This window comes from Planococcus citri, chromosome 1, assembly GCF_950023065.1.
Source record: "Planococcus citri chromosome 1, ihPlaCitr1.1, whole genome shotgun sequence".
NCBI classification, from domain to species: Eukaryota; Metazoa; Arthropoda; class Insecta; order Hemiptera; family Pseudococcidae; genus Planococcus; species Planococcus citri.
In genome coordinates, this window is record NC_088677.1 from 18,984,336 (window position 1) to 19,006,280 (window position 21,945).

Here is a 21,945-nt window from a genome sequence, read left to right on the forward strand (position 1 = left end):
GTGAATTTTTGAAAATTCAAATTCAGCTTTCTTGGTTGATTTGGTAAAATTTTGATTTTTTTCCATCATTTTTGACCTGAATTTGATTTTTAAAAATTCACCAAATTAGCACTTGAAATTCTGAGAGTGATAAATTTTTGCCAGATCTTTCGATCTACCTTTGTACAGTTAAAAAAAATCGGCTCTATCCAATCACATCGTATTACATTTTTAATGTTGAACAGTTGATTTTCAATTTTTTGTTAAATGAAGATTCTGAAGGATTTTCATGAAAAATATAGATCATTTCCTAAAATTTTGAATTTTTTCTTTTTTACATGACACATCTTTTCTTTGGCCATTTTTGCCGAAATAGCGTCAAAAGTGACTTGCTAGTGAAATTAGTGACTAAGTCACTTTTCAAGTGACCTAATTTCATGCCTGTGCATGCATGAAATCCACTACCTGTTTAAGTTTTTTTTACTCATTTTTGTGACTGAAAAATAACAAAAAAGTGACCAAAATTTTGAGAAATGAGAGCAAAGTAGGTATATGATTATTATGTTTGTCGGACAGTCGGAGAGCCGGCATAAGGATCTATGGCAAACCCCCCTTCCCCCGTCGATCGCCCGGGACAACTTTTTTCTTAAGGGGGGAGTTCTAAGGAACATTTCTAGCCATTGTCCTCGAAAAAAAGCGATCCTACTTACAAAATGGCGGCCATTTTGATTGGCAGATCATCCGAAATCGCAGATTTTGGGTTCCAACTTAGCCAACATAAACTTCGTACAAAGGTAGATTGAAAGATCAGGCAAAAATTCATCACCTGTCAGAATTTCAAGTGCTAAAAGCTAAAGTGCCTTTTTTGATTTCTTTGTGATGAATTTTTGATACTTAATCAAATTTGGGTCAAATACGAGGAACAAAATCAAAATTTTACCAATTAGACCAAGAAAGCTGAAAATGTGAAATATACCCTATTTTTGACACGCCAATGCCAAATCGATTGGAAACTGTTTCTGTCCGTTATGAGCAGTTCTGGAGCCTCCAGCGACTTTTTGAAAATTGCTGGAGTCACCAGATTTTTGAAACTTACGTAAAATTTCCCACAACATTTTATCAAATGGAGTTAGCAAACTGAAATCCAAATTTCAGCTTTCTTGGTCAATACTCAGTCAATTTGGTTTAGTAAAATAAAATTTTGATTTTTTACCTCACCCATGGACCAATGGACCTTGCAGCTTATACAAGGTCGATGACCTCACCAACACCCTGTCACCAACCACATACAGTCTGCAACCACGACCTGTAGAGCGCGTACTTCGGTACTCTTCACCTCCTCATTCCTCCCATAATTTTCTACTCACTACGAAAGATACCTGTTGATGGTGAGATATTCAGTTGAATTTTCAATTGTTTACGTTACTCGGAAACCAAGTGATAAAAGAGACAATTCATGAAAGTTCGTTGCGAAGTAAGAAGTGGGTGGTGCAATTTTTAATGAATCAACACATCAAACACATACATTAAAAGTGTCGTTTGTTTACATAATGTCCACTCTACATTACTTTTGTCGTTTTTGTCTAAATTACGAGTTAATTTCATATGTTATCATTCCGTGAATATTCCCTCTTCGTTGGGAATACTATTATATATCTATCAATTAGTTCAATTCATCATTTAACGTAACGTTAAGATGCGTTTTGATTGTGTTTCAATCATAAGTGTTTTTCTCGTAATATGCTTCGAAAGTGAATTAATCAACTCGCAGTACGTGCCGACAAATCGTGGCTACAATTACGACGATTATTTGCGAAACAACGGTGGCCAGTATGGTTTCAACCCTGGTGGCAATACGAGGGTAATTCCTCAGGGTAACGACAATAAACAGTACCCTGGTTTCATTCCGCCGGGATATTATCCATCTGGGTATAACCCAGTTGATCCTTATTACGACCGAAATAAACCATTTGATCCTAATTCAAGGCTTACGTATGTAAGTATCCGAAAATTGATTCTTTACGGTGTGTTGGTGTTGGTGTTTGTTACGCTCGGATGAATTATAAATAAGGTGTGCTAATGATGTTGTTTCAGGGATACGATCCTATTATCAAATTGCCTGGTGTACTTGGATCTTGGAGACCTGATTTACAAGGCAGGGAAAGACTGGATGCGAAAAGCCTTAATAGAGAGGTTATAGTATCGACAAATTATGGACAAGTGCAAGGATTTTACGTGTACTTGTACGATAATCCACTACCTGAATCTGGATTTCGTCCGGAACAAGTTCAAGTAGAAAGGGTACAGTCGACAGTATCTGTTTTCTTAGGTATTCCTTACGCATTACCTCCCCTTAAAGAAAACGAAGGCAGATTTAAGGTATACAGAGTGCAATTTTTCAACTCGTTATGTTTGATGGATACGATAGAACTACTTACAAAATGCTAATTGAATTTTACAGCCACCAAGAGCCCATCCAAGCTGGCAAAGCTTACATGCCGTTGACTATAAACCAGTTTGCCCCCAACCTGCGAAATTGGTCAATACAGCGAACAAAAGAGCAGTGGAAATGAACGAAGATTGTCTTTACCTGAATATATTTTCACCCAATGTTAGTATTATTGATTTCAAGGATTGGAATCTTTGTTAGAATGGTAGTTTACATATGTTTATTTATTATTCAGACCCAAGCTGGACGTGGTAAATTGTACCCTGTCATGATGTATATTCACGGAGGAGAATTTGTTAGCGGATCAGCTAATTCGTTTCCAGGTCATGTGATGGCTGGATTTTACGAAGTAGTCGTTGTTACTTTCAATTACAGGCTCGGAGCTTTAGGTAAAGAAATGACTTACAAGCAAATAAATACGTATCGATGAGTATAATCGCGTCGATTATTTTATTAAAGGATTTTTGAGCACCGGAGATCAAAACTCGCCAGGAAATTATGGCCTATTGGATCAAATCATGGCTCTAACTTGGGTATATGAAAACATCGACCATTTCAACGGAGATCGAAATTCGATAACGTTATTCGGACCAGATGCTGGAGCTGCTTCTGCTGGGTTATTAATGGTTCATCCTCGAACTTACTTCATGGTATCTAAAGTAATTGCTCAAGTAAGTAGTACCCCAACCGGAAACCAATCTAATCGGAAGTGACGTTTCAAACTTTGTTTCCTCATCGATATATATATTTTTAGAGTGGCTCAGCTACAGCTGACTGGGCGCTAGTACAAGATAAATGGAGAGCTATGAATACGAGTAAAGTGTTTGCTAAACATTTAGGATGTACTATTGAGTCATCGTGGAAAATGTTTCATTGCTTGAAGGGGCGTGGTTTCTTGGAATTAGGAGACGTCAATTTTAAAGTAAGTTTAGAAAGGAAATAAGTATAGGTACGTAGTCGTTTATAGGATTTTCAAATCAATTTTTTTTCTTCAGCCCGACATCGGTCTTGTGACTTGGGGACCTGTAATCGATGCCAACATCACAATGCCTGTCAACGAATGGTACCAAGGATGGAATCAGAGAGATTGGTACTTCTTGAACGATACAGTCGAATCTCTCATAGCGCGAGGTCAAATAAACCGAAATTTAGCTTATATGAGTGGCGTAACAACTCAAGAAGCTGGTTACATGATATGTAAGTTGTATAACTTATTTAACAACTTTCAAGTGCGAAAATGTCCTCTTTGTAATTTATTAGTAATTTCTTCTCTTTTCCCTTTTTCGTCTCCAGATAGCAACGCCAGTCTGGCGCCAACGTTTGACATCAGCGAGAAATTCATGGAGCAAAAAATCAGAGAACTTGTGCTACAATATAATTACACGCTGAATCCGAAAGGCGTATACGAAGCTATCAAATTCATGTACACATATTGGCCAGATCCACAATGTAAAACATGCATCCGAAACGAGTATATAAATGTAAGTAGCATTAAACGCAGTTGAAAATGACACACATGGCGTTGTGCTAATTGCAATGACATAATTATGTCGATGTGTCACTCTTCCTTTCGTGGTTCCCTTTCGCGGTCACGGTTTGGCGACCACACGGTCCGGTGACCACAACGACAGATTATACACGAAAATGTGTTCCATCAACATTCTAATAATTTCCTCTCTCGTTACTTACAGCTTCTATCAGATTTCTTATATGTCGGACCTCACGATAAAATCACCAAATTATTACTGAAACAGAACATACCGGTATATTTATACGTACAGAATACCACGGTCGAGGCATTGAAATTACCCGAATGGTGTAAAGCGTATCATAACATCGAATGGTACTTTTTAATTGGAGCTCCGTTCTTAGATATAGGTAATTAATACAATCAATTAAATATCTGCGTTTCGCAAAAATGCGACAAATTATAACCACACCGTGTCAAATTTTATCTTATTATGTTCATTTTCAATGAGCATGATTCATGTGGTGTGGGTAATTCTTTTTGTTCTCGTTTAGACTTTTACATATAAGATGATCCACAACGATGTGAATGAAAGTCATGCTTGATTTCACTTTCGTGCGTTACTTTCATTGTATGTACTTAAGTTCAACGAATAAAAAAAACCTCAGGGACGAACCAAAGATGTTTTATGGTGGTTGGAGGGGGGGGGGGCGAAATCGCTAAAATGCCTATTCTTGTTATCAGAGTTTTCAACTTTATCCACTAAAATTTTACTCAGTTGTTTTTTCACTTCATGAAATCAGGGATCGAACTAGATAATCGGGGGGGGGGGGGCATAAGGATCACTTGCACCCGCTGCCGATCCTCCGGGACAACTTTTTTCTTAAAGGGGGAGTCCTAAGGAACATTTCTAGCCCTTGTTTTCAAGAAAAAAGTGGCCCTACTCACAAAATGGCGGCCATTTTGATTAACAGGTCAGTCGAAATCGCAGATTTTGCGTTCCAACATGCGACTTGCACAAAATTTTTTAAAACTTTCAAAGGTAGATCGAAAAATCAGGCAAAAATTTATCACCTGTCAAAATTTCAAGTGCTAAAGTGCCTTTTTCGATTTTTGGTGAATTTTTGAAAATCAAATTTGAGCCAAAAATGAGGGAATAAAATCAAAATTTTACCAAATTGACCAAGAAAGCTGAAATTTGGGATATACCCTATTTTCGACATGCCAAATCGATCGGAAACTGTTTCAAATTGTTTTGAGCAGTTCTGGAGCCTCCAGCAGATTTTTGAAACTCAAAATTCCCACAAAATTTCATCAAATGGAGTTGGAAAGCCGAAATTTACCCTGCGAACTAAATTCAATACACCACGAAGTCAATTGCAGGTGGATTTCAAGTCGTTTTAGAGCCTTCAGCAACTTTTTGAAAATCACTGGAGCGTCCAGTAGATTTTTGAAACTTGAAATTTCCTCAAAATTTCATCAATCGGAGATGGAAAGCCAAAATTTACTCTGCACTGTGCACTTCACCATCTGAACACGACTTCAGGTGGGTTCAAGTTATTCTGGAGCCTCCAGCGACTTTTTGAAAATTACTGGAGTCTCCACCAGATTTTTGAAACTTGAAATTCCAACAACATTTCATCAAATGGAGTTGGAAAGCCCAAAATTCCACAAACTGATTTTAATACGACAAGAAGTCGACTCCAGCGACTTTTTGAAAATTACTGGAGCCTCCAGCAAATTTTTGAAACTCTAACTTCCCACAAAATTTCATCAAAGTGGAGATGGAAAGCCAAAATCTATTCCGTAAACTAATTTTGATACGACAAGAAGTCGACTCCAGCGACTTTTTGAAAATTACTGGAGCCTCCAGCAGATTTTTGAAACTCAAATCTCCCACAAAATTTCATCAAATGGAGTTGGAAAGCCCAAATTTATTCCGCAAACTGATTTTAATACGACAAGAAGTCGACTCCAGCGACATGTTGAAAATTACTGGAGCCTCCAGTAGATTTTTGGAACTCAATATTTTCCAAAATTTCATCAAAATGGAGATGAAAAGCCAAAATTTATTCCGTAAACTAATTTTGATACGACAAGAAGTCGACTCCAGCGACATTTTGAAAATTACTGGAGCCTCCAGCAGATTTTTGGAATTCGAAATTTTCCAAAATTTCATCAAAATGGAGATGGAAAGCCAAAATTTATTCCGCAAACTAATTTCGATACGCCACGAAGTAGACTGCAGGTCGATTTTCAGTCGTTTTGGAGTCTACAGTGAAATTTTGAGAATTACTGGAGCCTCCAGCAGATTTTTGAAACTCAAATCTCCCACAAAATTTCATCAAATGGAGTTGGAAAGCCCAAATTTATTCCGCAAACTGATTTTAATACTACAAGAAGTCGACTCCAGCGACATGTTGAAAATTACTGGAGCCTCCAGTAGATTTTTGGAACTCAAAATTTTCCAAAATTTCATCAAAATGGAGATGAAAAGCCAAAATTTATTCCGTAAACTAATTTTGATACGACAAGAAGTCGACTCCAGCAACATTTTGAAAATTACTGGAGCCTCCAGCAGATTTTTGGAATTCGAAATTTTCCAAAATTTCATCAAAATGGAGATGGAAAGCCAAAATTTATTCCGCAAACTAATTTCGATACGCCACGAAGTAGACTGCAGGTCGATTTTCAGTCGTTTTGGAGTCTACAGTGAAATTTTGAGAATTACTGGAGCCTCCAGCAGATTTTTGAAACTCAAATCTCCCACAAAATTTCATCAAATGGAGTTGGAAAGCCCAAATTTATTCCGCAAACTGATTTTAATACGACAAGAAGTCGACTCCAGCGACATGTTGAAAATTACTGGAGCCTCCAGTAGATTTTTGGAACTCAAAATTTTCCAAAATTTCATCAAAATGGAGATGAAAAGCCAAAATTTATTCCGTAAACTAATTTTGATACGACAAGAAGTCGACTCCAGCGACATTTTGAAAATTACTGGAGCCTCCAGCAGATTTTTGGAACTCGAAATTTTCCAAAATTTCATCAAAATGGAGATGGAAAGCCAAAATTTATTCCGCAAACTAATTTCGATACGCCACGAAGTAGACTGCAGGTCGATTTTCAGTCGTTTTGGAGTCTACAGTGAAATTTTGAGAATTACTGGAGCCTCCAGCAGATTTTTGAAACTCAAATCTCCCACAAAATTTCATCAAATGGAGTTGGAAAGCCCAAATTTATTCCGCAAACTGATTTTAATACGACAAGAAGTCGACTCCAGCGACATGTTGAAAATTACTGGAGCCTCCAGTAGATTTTTGGAACTCAAAATTTTCCAAAATTTCATCAAAATGGAGATGAAAAGCCAAAATTTATTCCGTAAACTAATTTTGATACGACAAGAAGTCGACTCCAGCGACATTTTGAAAATTACTGGAGCCTCCAGCAGATTTTTGGAACTCGAAATTTTCCAAAATTTCATCAAAATGGAGATGGAAAGCCAAAATTTATTCCGCAAACTAATTTCGATACGCCACGAAGTAGACTGCAGGTCGATTTTCAGTCGTTTTGGAGTCTACAGTGAAATTTTGAGAATTACTGGAGCCTCCACCAGATTTTTGAAACTTGAAATTACCACAAAGTGAATGAATTTCGGCTTTTCATCTCCGTTTGAAGAAATTTTCAGTTTCAAAAATCTGGTGGAGGCTCCAGTAATGTTTAAAAAGTTGCTGGAGGCTCCAAAATGAGTTATACCCACCTGAAATGGTTTTTAGAGAGTGTTAAAATTGGAGTGCAGAGTTTATTTCAGCTTTCCATCTTCATTTGATGAAATTTTAGAGAAATTCAATTTTTGACAATCGACTGGAGGCTCCAGTAATTTTCAAAAAATCGCTGTAAGCTCCAAAACGACTTGGAATTCACCTGCCGTTGACTTTCTGTGTATTGAAATTAGTTTGCAGAAAGAATTTCGGCTTTCCAACTCCATTTAATGAAATTTTGGGAAAATTTGAAGTTTAAAAAATCTACTGGAGGCTCCAAAATGAGTTATACCCACCTGAAATGGTTTTTAAAGGGTGTTAAAATTGGAGTGGAAAGTTTATTTCAGCTTTACATCTTTATTTGATTAATTGTTGGGGAAATTTACGTTTCAAAAATCGACTGCAGGCTCCAGTAATTTTCAAAAGATTGCAGGAGGTTCCGAAACGACTTGAAATCTTCCTGCAGTGACTTCGTGGTGTATTGAAATTAGTTTGCGAAAAACATTTCAGTTTGCTAAGTTGCTAACTTTATTTGATATCTGGTGGAGACTCCAGTAATTTTCAAAAAGTCGCTGGAGGCTCCAAAATAACTTGAACCCACCTGAAGTCGTGTTCAGATGGTGAAGTGCAGAGTAAATTTTGGCTTTCCATCTCCGTTTGATGAAATTTTGAGGAAATTTCAAGTTTCAAAAATCTACTGAAGGCTCCAGTAATTTTCAAAAGGTCGCTGGAGGCTCCAAAATAACTTGAACCCGCCTGAAGTCGTGTTCTGATGGTGAAGTGCAGAGTAAATTTTGGCTTTCCATCTCTGTTTGATTTTCAAGTTTCAAAAATCTACTGGAGGCTCCAGTGATTTTCAAAAAGTTGCTAGAGGCTCTAAAACGACTTGAAATCCACCTGCAGTTGACTTCGTGGTGTATTGAAATTAGTTCGCAGGGTAAATTTTGGCTTTCCAACTCCATTTGATGAAATTTTGTGGGAATTTCAAGTTTCAAAAATCTGCTGGAGGCTCCGGAACTGCTCAAAACGGGTTGAAACAGTTTCTAATCGATTTGGCGTGTCGAAAATAGGGTATATTTCAAATTTCAGCTTTCTTGGTCAATTTCCTGAAATTTTGATTTTTTCCCCTCATGTTGGCTCAAATTTGATTTTCAAGAATTCACCAAAAATCGAAAAAGGCACTTTAGCACTTGAAATTTTGACAGGTGATAAATTTTTGCCTGATTTTTCGATCTACCTTTGAAAGTGTTGAAAAATTTTGTGCAAGTCCCATGTTGGAACGCAAAATCTGCGATTTCGGCTGACCTGTCAATCAAAATGGCCGCCATTTTATGAGTAGGGCCAGTTTTTTTTTAGTACGAGGGCTAGAAATGTTCCTTAGGACTCCCTCTTTGAGAAAAAAGTTCCACCGGAGGATCGACGGGTGGGGGGGGGGGGTGCAATAGATCTTTATGCGGGCTCCCTGACTATCAGGGACGAAGCAAAGATGTTTTTCGGTGATTGGTGGGGGGAGGCGAAATCGTAAAAATGCCAACTCTTGTTACCAAAGTTTTCGACTTTATCCACTAAAATTTTACAGAGTTGTTTTTTCATTTCATGAACTCAGGGATCAAACTAGAGGTTCTTTTTAGGAGATGTGGATTAAAAATTTGCCAACTAGGAACTGGCATAAAAAAATACCTACCATTTTTGCCGGAAAATGGAGTGTTTTTACTGTTTTTTCTTCCCTGAATGGCCTAAATTAGGTATAATGAAAGTATCATAATCTGATAATGCGAATGTTAATTTTAATTTAATTTTCGTTTCGTTACAGAAATGTTGCCTCTTACAGAAAAAATTACCAAACACGAATGGACGTTCAACGACCGAAATATGAGTCATTTTTTCATGAAAGCGTTCACAAATTTCGCTAAATACGGGTAAATTACATCGATTTAAAATAATTCTAGTATCTGTCAACGGTAAAGTCAACAGTGCGAGGGAATTTCTCGCTTACTCATCAGTCATTGATTCTGCAATTTTTTTATTGGGCATTGAGACATGCGAGGCAGGTTTCGAAAGAAATTCAGCTGCTGAATTGAAAAATTTAGGGGAAATTACTCGTTACAAAATGGTTCAAAAATTGCATAAATGAGTGAAAAAATAAAAACGATGAATGGTTACTTTATTGAGAACATCGTCTCTGGTCTCAATTTAATTTTATTTTAAATACTTAGTCTTGAAGCCGAATAATTAAAGGTTTAAGGTTTCCTTGTAAGTAACCGAGATTTCAAGTTGCGAATTCGTTTCAATTAAATTAATGTGTTTTTTTTTCAGAAATCCTACTTTCTCTGAAATTTTGGGTATGCATTTTGATCGAGCGGTTCCAGGACAGCTTTTCTATCTGAATATCAATACGACGTTCAATTCGAGTATACTGTTCAATTACAGACAAGTTCAGAGTGTTTTCTGGTCTGATTATTTACCAACAGTAATTGGAAATATTATTCCTTTATATTATCCACCAATTTACGATGTAAGTAATGGTTAATAATTTACAAATATGTACTTCGAATGTTAACGTTGTCTAACGTGATAATTTTCTATATCAATTTGAAAATCTATTTTGCAGTTTTGGTGGGATCAAACTTCACCTATTCACGTAGCATTCTGGGGTCTTGCTGTATTGTCTATGTTTTTACTCGCACTAACCGTTATATTATGTATGTTATGGATTAGCAGTAAAAGGTAAGAAATAAATAGGTAGTGAAAATAGCGCATTTTTCAATAGACCTGTTTACGTAACCCTAATACTGACGCAAAATTCTATTCAACAGGGATTCCGAGCATTACTTCAATGACGAATTCCTAACACTGGAAAAAGAATCCGATCTTAATCACGGTATTGATAATCGAAGCCACAGCAACAGCAACATTTACGAGTACAGAGATACTCCTTCTGTGATGTCGAATAAAACGAAACAATTTAGTATTGGTAAAACCGGATCAACTCCTTCATTACGTACACAAGATTTCAGTAAAGCAGCTTCAGTTCCATCGATTAGATCAGACAGTATGATATCGTTAAAAGATCAACAGACCATAAGCACAAGTCCTCGAGGCAGAAGACGTGAATTTAGGCCGAAAACTACCGAGTTGAAAGATGGTATTCCCCAGACTGCCGTATAATGAAATGAAAATATCACCTATTGGCTATGAGATGCCATTGTCTTTCAAAAACGACGACGGCGCCATTAATCAAGTTCATCTTGTTTGTGCTGTTATTATCACACTTAATAGCCACTGCCTGTGTTGTTTTTGTATCAATTTTTTTTGTTCTATTATTATTATTACGTTACCCTTTAGTTGACTTTTTGTGTTTTTTTCAATGATGAATATCACGTGACATATTTTACTAATTCCGCCCTGTCAACTGTGTTCATTTTTATACGTATTTTGTAATGTGTGATACGAGGAAAACGTTTCGTCCAAATTTTATAAAACGATTTTATTTTTTTATTTTCCTATTTCTTTTTTTTTTCTTTTTTTAATATTGGATCTCATTTTTATACAAACTATTGCCCAATTTTGTATTTAAATTTCGTTTTATTCAGGAATGACTTGATTTTTTTTCAAAAACAGGTCTTCAATTCTAGCTCTGCTGAAATTGTTCGCATCAAGTATTTCATTTGTAGTATTATTTTGTATATTATTAAGGTTAGCTTGTAAAAAAATCATGTATCTATTTATTTGTAAATAGTTTTCTTTATATATACTTTATTCGTTAAAAGACAAGATGGACTTTCACTTAAATATGATAGGTTCACTTTGGAGAGTTCTGTTGCATGTTTTTGTACGACATTTTCATCGAGATTTTCGATTTCATTAGTGTAATATTGTTCTTGTGCAATGAATACCTTTTAGAATTATTTTGTTTACCAATTTACTTACTATAATTCTGTGCCGTCCAATTTGTGATTTATTTTATACTATAGGATTGTTTTTAGGTAATGAATTTTTATCACTCGCATACCTAGCTACGATCAAAATCTCATACGTAATACGAATGAGAGGTTATCACATTATGATTAATAAAACACAGAGCAATCTAATAGCTTGTAATGGCGATGATCACAATCACCACCAAAGTATTTTTTATGTATTTGTTTTTGTACACATCATATTTTTTTTTGTATGCAGTTTCAAATCAAACTTTTATTTCACTATAAAAATATAAGTAAAATTAATTCACTAAAATTTTATTTCTTCAATCTTTGCAGTAGCTGAAATGTAGATTACCTACTTGATTTAAAATGAAAGTTTTGAGTCCAGTTTATTTCATAATGATTGGTTTTGCAGGATTTCAAATTCCCATAGCCCATTAGTAACACTAACAGTTGTATTGAAAAGGATGAAAATGTTCAAACTAGAATATTTTTCATTCAATGTGTTCAGAATAATTCATATTTTTCAACATTTACGTTCTGAAATCTGAATTGGACTTGAAATGATCAAATGAATCACTTTTCAATTTTCATTCATCAATCTTGAATTTTGCAGGTTAGGTAATATAGAAACATTACACTAGCTTTCCGCAGTGCTAAAAGTGCCAGTGTTGACGTAAAGCTCTTTAATACAAGTATGGAAATAGAGTATGCTCTTAAGAAAGTCATAGGATTTTACGTAAGTTTTACGTACTGCGCAGTGCGCGAGCAAGCATCAAATCAGCTGTTCACGTACAACGTTGCACCGCAATGGTTGCTCCACCCACCTCCACCAATACCACCTATAGTAAAAGGCCTGAGCGCTGTTTTGTGACGTCATCACTAATAGACAGTATATACTCCGATAACACTATAGAAATGAATGAAATATTAATGCACTAGAACGAAATAAATACCGAGAACATTTTATTTTGCGTTTTGAATCACATTCTGATACTTAATAATCAATTTGAGATCAAGAGGGAATGATTTGAATGGAAAAATAAGTAAATATAAGCTCATAATCAACACTGTTTTTATCATTAACGATGAGAACTACACTCGTTTATGATCTAATTTCTAAAACAATATCAAGAAAAACTCTGGAGGATGACAGCTGACAATGAGGAATATAGCAAAGAAGTACAACACATACAAATTATTGTAAATATTACCGTATATACGCGAACATAATCTCCAACTCAAAGACTAAGGTATACAAAACGATCACCAAACATTGCATACATGACGGAGATTTCTCTCGAAATTCTTTGCAAACATTGTATTTAAGCCTGTTGAAATCCATCCTAAGTATTTTGGAATTTAAAGCTGCTTCAATTGGTTTGAGATACTGATGATTTCTTGTTTAATATCCATTATCCATCATAGCATAGCAGCTTTAGCATGGCTGGTCTAAGAAGTAGATTTGAAAATTAAACTGTATTGTAGATTTTTCTCCAACTTGATGCGATTGCATTGTTCACTAACTACTTATTTCATTACAACGTCATTCCGGTACAACACACTAGTACACATTAATTTTCATTTTAATCTACAGTTTACATCACTATTCATTCAAAGTACACAACACAAACGAGTCGCAAAAAATTCATTTTTGTACACAAATCAAATAAACCAACACCATCTGTAATTGAAAAGGTACCACCTCTTGTGTTAGAATGGCCAAGTATTAGAATGGTCAAGTTGTAGAAAAAGAGGGAAAAAAAGGGAAAAATATTTTTGTTGCCAACCCACTTTGTTTGGAGAAGAAAATTTTGTAAAATAATTAAAATGAAAAATAAAGCCCAAGTATTAGAATGGTCAAGTTGTAGAATAGTCAAGTATTAGAAATTAGAATGGTCAAGTATTTGAAAAATAGGGGGAAAAGAGCAATCTGTTAAAAGAGGATGAGGAAGTGGTACTTAGACTTGCTACTTTTTTGGATAAAGCCGTTTTCAGGGTTGGGGGGCGTTGTGTCCGCTCACCTCGGCTTCGCCTCAGTTGCGCGGGTCGCTTTGTTGTTCATACTATGTCTGTTAACTTCCCTCGGCCTTCGGCCTCGGTGAGTACAGTTTTTTAGAAACTACCGCAGGTACTGTCTACATACACGGTAATGTCCAGCCTCCGTCTGAACTCACCAAGGGGAGTAATGCTCATCGAATGAAATATAAATTTCAAACGGCTCGGCTTCGCCTCGCCTAATTCTCACATTCTCCGAGTCCATCCTGATATTTGTATTTTTCAACACTTGTCCATTCTACTACTTGACTATTCTACAACTTGATCATTCTAATACTTGGGCTTTACTTTTCATTTTAATTATTTTACAAAATTTTCTTCTCCAAACAAAGTGGGTTGGCAACAAAAATATTTTTCCCTTTTTTTCCCTCTTTTTCTACCACTTGACCATTCTAATACTTGTCCATTCTAACACATGAGGTGGTCTCAATTGAAAACATCAGTACCACATTACTAGAACACATTTTATGACAAATATTAATTGAATTTCATAATTTAAATAACTTTTTTAACGAAAGTTTTACTCAATTTCACGAATTCGCCATTTAAACATACGTTAAAATTCAAATGGTAAACACAATCGAGTCATCTACTTGTGGTGACGTCAGAGCTGATAAGGATTCAGCGCTCAGGCCTTTTACTATAGGTGGTATTGCCTCCACCGCGTGACGACACCAACCTGCCATGCGCAGTACGTAACACATACGTAAAATGCTATGACTTTCTTAAGAGCATACTCTATTTCCATACTTGTATTAAAGAGCTTTATGTTGACGGTAGCCGGTAGACGCTATCGGGGGGGGGGGGGGGGGGGTAGCTTACGTGTTAATGGTGTTCGGTGTTGTGTACATTTTATCAATCTCACAGTTTGTATGGATTGAGTTATCACATCACTCGAAATTCAAAATTAAAAGTTATCGCTGGAGACTTAGGATACATACTCAAATACTCGGTAAGAATAATTATTGTATTGATTTGATCGCATGTGTTCCTTCGACGTAAACGCTGTACTGTTCACGTACGTTTCATTTTTACTTTTCCAAGTCTCAATAATCATGTTTCTCATTCGTACAGGTGGAGGTACAAATCTCAATAGAAAAGGTGGTGATTGATCGAGCTGGAGTCTTCGAGTATAAAAATAATCCATTATTATTATTTTACTCAAAAAGGTTGGAGTACCTACTGGAAAAACAAGCCAACAAGTGTAACAGTCGAGGCGAGCTGAAAGAAATTACCAGCATATACACTACACTTACTTACCGATATTATATCAGCGGATGTGATAACATTGTACCGATGTAGTATCTATCTACATATTAGGTGTGTAGTGTGTACTATGTTACGGAAAATTCACGAATAAGGAAAAGGCGAATCCAAAAACAACCACGAAACCACGTACTTTGCAGAAAAGATATGAATCGATGGAATGGCGTTGCGATAATTTTGGCGACAATCGCGTGCATTCTTAGTTGCGTACGATGTGCCGTCAACAGCGTATCGGAGAATAATGCTCTCCGGTATGAAAATTTACCGGCTGTTGCCATGGATTATAAAGTGAAAATAGACGCCGGAAAAGAAGACTGTTACTATCAGTATGTTCAACCGGGAGCCACTTTTTACGCCAACTTTCAGGTAATACATTTTTTTGGAAAATTGAATCAGGAGATATTTCACTGATTGAATGTGTGAATGTAAACATTGGATGATAACGAATGAATCGGTAAAACCTAAATTCAGTTCACTTATGCATCAGTAGCATTAAAAAAAATACTGATTCGTGATTCGATGTCCCAGTAGCATACATTTTTCTGATGTAATGTTTTACTGATTCACTCGTAGTAATCCAATTTTTCTTTCTTTTTGTAAAACATTACTGTGTATTTCAGTAGCAAAAAACTGACTTATATTTATAGAGGCACCCGCCCCATATATGAGTTTTTTGATTTTTTTAACAGTCGTAGTATACTCTATGGCAAAGCCATTCATTTTGGCCTACATAAAAAATTATGGATTATGTATTTTTTTCAAAACTGACGATGAGGTGAAATATTATCTCCGCTGGCGTGGCTTGTACAACAACACGTAACACGGACGCGTAATCACCCTCAAATACATATGTTTACCTAAAACTTTAGTTTGGGTTATCGATGTATTTCCTTTCCTTTCCTTTCTGTTCAAATAGAAAAATTTTCCCACATTTTATCGAAAACGTTGGATTTATTCTTATCTTACTGATATGTATAGAAAAATTTCATAGTCATTGATTTCGCTGAAATTGAAACACAGAGTGGCTAAAAAGTCAGTATACCGATTTTCAGATTTCAAAAAGTTTTAGTTTTTTGCAAAAAAAATAAAAAACTAAGCATCCTAAGAAAAAAAACTAATGACATTATGTCGATTGGAAATTCAATTCTCTACAATTTTCCTCGACATTATTTTTTTGCATGACGCTTCGTTTCGCCTCCAGATAGATTTTTACAAAACTCAGTTTGCAAATTTTTCAAAAGTTCATTTCAAAAATTTTCAAACTTTAGTTTCATAAACATCTATCTGGAGGCGAAACAAAGCGTCCTACGAAAAAATAACGCTGAGGAAGATTGTAGAGAATTGAATTTCAAATCAACATAACGTCATTATTTTTTTTCTAGGATGATTAGTTTTTGATTTTTTTTATGAAAAAAAAAACCAAAACTTTTTAAAATGTGAAAAATCGGAAAACTGACTTTTTAGCCACTCTGTACCTACTCGTATGTTGGAGATTTCAAGGAGGGCAAACTTGATTCAAAATTTCCAAATTTGGGATGCTTCAAATTTTGACAATTTCAAATTTTCAAATTGTGTTTATTGCCTTCAGTTTTGAAAATGTCATAATAGAGGGTGCCCAGAAATATCGAGTACCCTTAGAAAAGTTTTCTACTAAATACTTTAGTTGGTCACAGTGAATGATAATAATGATAGCACATGATTGGTTGTTGGACTGGAGAGATAACATTCCACCAATCATATGCATCTATTTCACGTTGCTAACGTATATTTTTAATGAAAAACTTTTTTAGGGGTACTCGATATTTCTGGGCACCCTGTATAACACATTCCCAACCGCCAACTTTTCTTTTTGATAGGTAATTAGTAGGGCTGAGATATTTATTTTCTAAAAAATGCTAAAATATTCTCTATAAATATTTCCAAAAAAAACGTGAAGTATGTAAAAATATTTCCTAAAAACCCGAAATATGCAAAAAAATTCCCTTACAATATGGCCAATATGGGCATCATTTGAAAGAGAATTTAATTCCCTCTTTCATTTTGTTGATATCACGTGATATTTTAGATAAATGAATAAGAAACTCTTATCATTTTCATCATAATTAGCATAAGTTTTGATTTTTTAGAAAACAAAGTTTTCATTTTTCAATTTTAATTTTTTGATTAAAAAATTTTTTTTGAGTTGAAAAATTTTGTTTGTTTTGTAAGCTTTTTTTAAAATATTCTCCAAAAACAGTGAAAATTGCTGAATACAGTGAATACTGCCAAATATTCCCTAAAAAAGCCCAAAATATGCTAAAATATGCACTTATGCCTAAAATATATGTACCAGAATATTCTCTAACGTATGGGGCTCAATCAGCTCAAAATTTTATGAAACGTAAAACTATGTTGGATATACCTTATCTAGCATACTACAAAAAAATATACGATATAAAATATTTTTCTCAGCCTTAGTAATTAGGTATGTACATGTGTGCGTATCTACAGTATGGCACAAAAGTAGTGCTCGGTGGCTGTTTCGAGTAAAACGCATAAAAATAGGCAAAAAAAAACTCATACTATAAACTGATCAGCTTTATTTACACGTTACCATACATATTTGGATAAAAGTGGACTGCAACAAGAGCAGTGAAATATGTACAGAGGCGAGAATGGTAACTATTACGATAGAGCGCGTTATTTATCATAACAAAGCTCCTCCAGGAAGACCTGGGTCTTAAAGATGAAATATAAATTATATACATCCAGTAGGTAGTAATACAATTATGTAAGATTATTTACATGGAGCAGGTTAAAAAAAACAAAAAAGTTGATTATCTACAATGAATGAGTAAAATTTTCGATATTTGTGACTATTCGGTATTGAGGAACAAGTGTTGCACTCTGGCGGGTGAAATGCATGAATACCTACATGTTATCATGCTGAAAGGGGGGCATTTCCATACTCACTCAAACGTCCACATGCACACACTCGACTTGTCAAGATGGGATTCTCAATGAAATGTCTACCTTTAAGCGAGTCGATGATGGCGCCGCCACAAGATGTCAACGCCAAATTTAAGGTTATTCTTGAGAAATATTTGATTCAACTGGAAGCTTTACCAGTTCTTGGACACCACACTGGAAAATTGATCCTTTGGCCTTGATGTTTACTTATTGTAAGTGGCCTTTGGCATCTAGTTTGCCTTTGATAATGTGGTCAAGTGGCCATGAAGTAGGTGATGAGTTCTCTTTCAAAATGACAATGTCTCCTATCAAGAGATTTGCCTCTTCTTTTTTCCATTTCGAGGAAGTCTGTAGTTTGGCAAGATAACTCGATTTCAAGTTGTGCCAGAAAGTTTTGATAATCAGACGCTGAGGAGTTGACCTTTTACCTGAGGAAATATTGAAAGGGCTAGGATTATCTTTCTCAAGTAAGCTTGATCCAACTAAGGGAATGAGAAGGTGTCAGGACATCAATTTCCTCTAAATCTGTTGAGTTGCGATTACTTGAAATTATTGACAATCATCATCCTTCATACCAACGCAGCGATAAATCTTTGTGATGTCAGCAGAGAAAGGGATAAGAAAGATTCTCCATCAAACGAGAATATCGAACAGATTTGATTGACCAACCAGACCATTCAGCAAGATATCCTTGAGAGAGACACCAGATTCGTTCTTTGGAGAGGTGTTGGATACTATCTACACACAACTAATTTTCAACCAGTTGACAAAAAATCATCAATATTACACTAAATGGATACACAGCATGTAGAGAGGCAGGTGGGAAATGCAGTGCTTGCGAAGTTCATAGGGGAAAGGTGAGGTTATTGAGGCGCATCCGTTCAGCGCAAGTGATACCCATCGAAACGTTTTGCAAGGGGGAATAGACAATCAACTTCAAATTTACATGTATCTACGCGGCCACCAAATTTGAATTCAAAATCAAAATTGACCAATCAGATACCATGCGCAGAAAAAAAACGCATCAATTACTAGATAAGCCAATAAGCTATCGTTGTTGTTCTTGGACGCGGGGTAAATGGACTTGCTGGGTATCCATTTAGTGTAATATCAATGCAAAAAATACCCAAAAATTGTAGATAAAGAAAAAATAAGGTTGAAACAAAAGTTGTAGAGCGTGAAAAATTGAACCATTTTTGCTGATCGGATTTTGAAAATGGTTGATCAATTTGCAACTAGGTAACTTTTGATGGCTTACTGCAAATTTATGAACATGGTTTCAAAATCTGATTAGCAAAAATATTTTGTTCAATTTTTCACACTCTACAACTTATGTTTCAAACTTTTCTCTCTATCTCCAATTTTTAGGCGATTGTCAAAAACTGGTTCCTAAATGTGAACCAATGAACTGGTTTCAAAATGCGATTAGACAGAATTGTACAATTTTTCAGGATCTACAACTTTTGTTTCAAGCTTTTTTCTCTATCTACAATTTTTGGGTATTTTTTGTTAACTGGTTACAAATTAATGAACCAGTTTCAAAAAATTCATATCACGTTTTTGTCGCCTCAGTGTGTAGAATACATTGCGCCAATAAAAAACCAGTTTGAATGTTTTGGATCAAACCGGTTTTTCAATTAGTGGACAGGGTGTGCATGGGCCGGTAATTTTCAAGGTCGCTTTTGAAAGCCCTTATTTTTCCCTACTCAACGCCGCTTCATTCATCTCGGTAGCTCTTTCCCCTTAGAAATAAAAGCCACCGGGCACTACTTTTGTGTCATACTGTACAGTTATTTTCTGTAGATGAATAATATACAAGTATGTAATATTGTGTGCCTGTATATTGACATTGAGTCTGCTAGAATTGTATATTTGGCCTACAGCTGATTTTGAATTTTGATATCAAATCTGCTGCTTACGTACTGGGTGTGCTCGGTTCTCATATTCGTGTTCATTAATTGACTTTGTGGATCCTCTTAATATTCTAGGTGCTCCGTGGAGGCGATGGCATGGCCGGATTCGCAGTGAAGGATCCTTCCGGTACAATTGTTCATCCGTATCAGTGGCTAGCTCAGTCGGATTATCAAGGAGTTTCAGCTTCTGGTGGCTACTACAGCGTTTGCATTGACAATCAGTTTTCTAGATTCTCAGAGAAATTGGTCAACTTATACATAACGGTTATAAAGTAAGTGCAGATCAATTCTCAGGCACGATCGCAATCGACTTTAGGCCAACATTTTATAAATTTTTTCGCAACATTTTTTTGGGATATGGCCACAACCCGCGAACGATTTTTTGTTTGCGTTGTGCTCGTATTTGCAGAGTTGCAAATTGCTGTTTTATGTTAGCTTCGTACCTATTATTAAACTAGAAACATATGTGTGCCCAATAACAATAACGAGCGTATTATTAACCTTTCAATTTGCACTGTGCAGGTATGATCAATGGGAGCAATTCAACAAAGAAATCGAAGAACTGAATTTAAGCGTGATGAATGTTACAGTGAGTTTTTACCATCCGATTTCCATTAACTAACCAACAACTCTGCTTTACTTGTATTTTCAACTCTTTAGAGGTTCTCGATTTTTCCATGTTTGGGAACCCTAAGCAATTAACCAAATCACAAAAAAGTCGAGCTTTCAAAAAAATCATTTTGTAAAATGAAAATTTCTAAAAAGCTCAAATCCTTCATTTTTTCAACAAAACAAAATGAATATAAATTTTGGAAATTTTTTTCAAGAATAATTCAACGATGGTGGTAGAAAACATTGATTAAAAGCACTTTTTGAAAAAAATTTTTTAAAAATTAGTAAGTAAAAAAATTGTAATAATGTCTTAAAAAGGAAAAGTTTTAATGTGTGCAAAACATTTTGAGTCGTATTATTTCATAAAATCGATCTGGCGTCTTTTACAAAAAAAAAACTCATCGAAGCAGAGTTGTAAAGAATTAAATTTCCATTCGCCATTGTTAAATTTTCATTTCTCGTTTGCTTTTTGTTGCAGACATCTTTGAGTAATGTCGAACATAGAATAAATACTATGTTGCAATATCAGCATCACTCGAGAAGCAAAGAATCTCGCGATTATAATTTGTTATTGGACAACAATTTGTACGTTATACGTTGGTCGATATTGCAGATAGTTTTTATCGTCGCAACAAGCGTGCTGCAAGTCTACTTCGTTCGTCAGTTATTTGAGCTGAAAAAAAATCGGACCCGCGCTTGAGAAAAGGCGCTCACACCACACTACGCCACCATCGCTGTACTTGAACCATTTTTTATTTTTGGTCCGATATTGTGACAACATTCTTTCCTTAGGCCTATTATTGTATATCATGTAATGTACATATGTACATACTTACATATCATATACTTACCCTAGAATCTCTACCCAACTACGTACAAATATTTATCGTGTATACTTTGTACATTACGATGATGATGATGATGGTGATGGAAGATGAAATGGGTCTTTGTGTTTGAGTAATGGTGACGATGACGAAAAGATTGGCTAATGCTAATTATAGGTACTAGGTACCTACCTATCACAATATTATGGTTTTGGTGATTTTTTAGAACATAATTTCCATGTACGTAATAGTCGTACGTATCTACGTATACCTTCAAGTAGTACGTCTACGTACCTATAAAATAATTTTTCGTGTTAAGCTACTTATTTGTAATTGACTTTTTTCTTATTTTTTTCTTTTTTGTTTCTGCGAGTTTTTAATTAAAAAAAATAAATCCAAAAAATGTTTCGGTTTATTTTATTATTTTGCCACTTTTTTTTAATTGAAATTTTTGCTTTTTAATAATGTCAACTTCGTGTTCATTCCGCCAACGTTTCACACAAATCTCTAAATGCGAGATCGATTATTGCTACGTTATACACTACAGTATGACACAAAAATAGTGCTCCGTGGCTTTTATTTCCAAGTGGAAAGAGCTACCGAGATGAATGAAGCGGCGTTAAGTAGAGAAAAATTAAGGGCTTTCAAAAGCGACCTTGAAAATTTCAGGCCCATGCACGGGGTGTCCACAAATTGAAAAACTGGTTTGGTCAAAAAATTCAAACTGATTTTTATTGGCGCAA

At 35.4% G+C, this 21,945-nt stretch overlaps 2 protein-coding genes across 3 annotated transcripts; both read left to right on the forward strand.

Moving 5' to 3' along the window:
• The first annotated feature begins 1,423 nt into the window (after positions 1-1,423).
• Positions 1,424-11,893, forward strand: Gli (carboxyl ester lipase-like protein Gli). 2 transcript variants are annotated; one of them, XM_065370219.1, is made up of 13 exons: positions 1,425-1,975; positions 2,074-2,358; positions 2,441-2,590; positions 2,664-2,817; positions 2,888-3,099; positions 3,183-3,350; positions 3,424-3,625; positions 3,722-3,909; positions 4,120-4,306; positions 9,471-9,576; positions 9,974-10,172; positions 10,269-10,384; positions 10,474-11,893. In XM_065370219.1, the coding sequence occupies exons 1-13, from the start codon at positions 1,676-1,678 to the stop codon at positions 10,823-10,825; spliced, it is 2,619 nt and encodes an 872-aa protein (XP_065226291.1). In that variant the 5' UTR covers positions 1,425-1,675; the 3' UTR covers positions 10,826-11,893. The 2 variants fall into 2 exon arrangements, with proteins under 2 accessions (XP_065226290.1, XP_065226291.1); XM_065370218.1 differs by having other exon boundaries at positions 1,424-1,975; positions 3,424-3,909.
• A 2,539-nt stretch (positions 11,894-14,432) lies between these two features.
• loj (logjam) lies at positions 14,433-21,609 on the forward strand. Its single transcript, XM_065370220.1, has 5 exons — positions 14,433-14,590; positions 14,713-15,270; positions 19,842-20,038; positions 20,289-20,355; positions 20,857-21,609. Exons 2-5 carry the CDS (start codon positions 15,052-15,054, stop codon positions 21,076-21,078), a joined length of 705 nt encoding a protein of 234 aa, XP_065226292.1. The 5' UTR covers positions 14,433-14,590; positions 14,713-15,051; the 3' UTR covers positions 21,079-21,609.
• Positions 21,610-21,945: the final 336 nt, after the last annotated feature.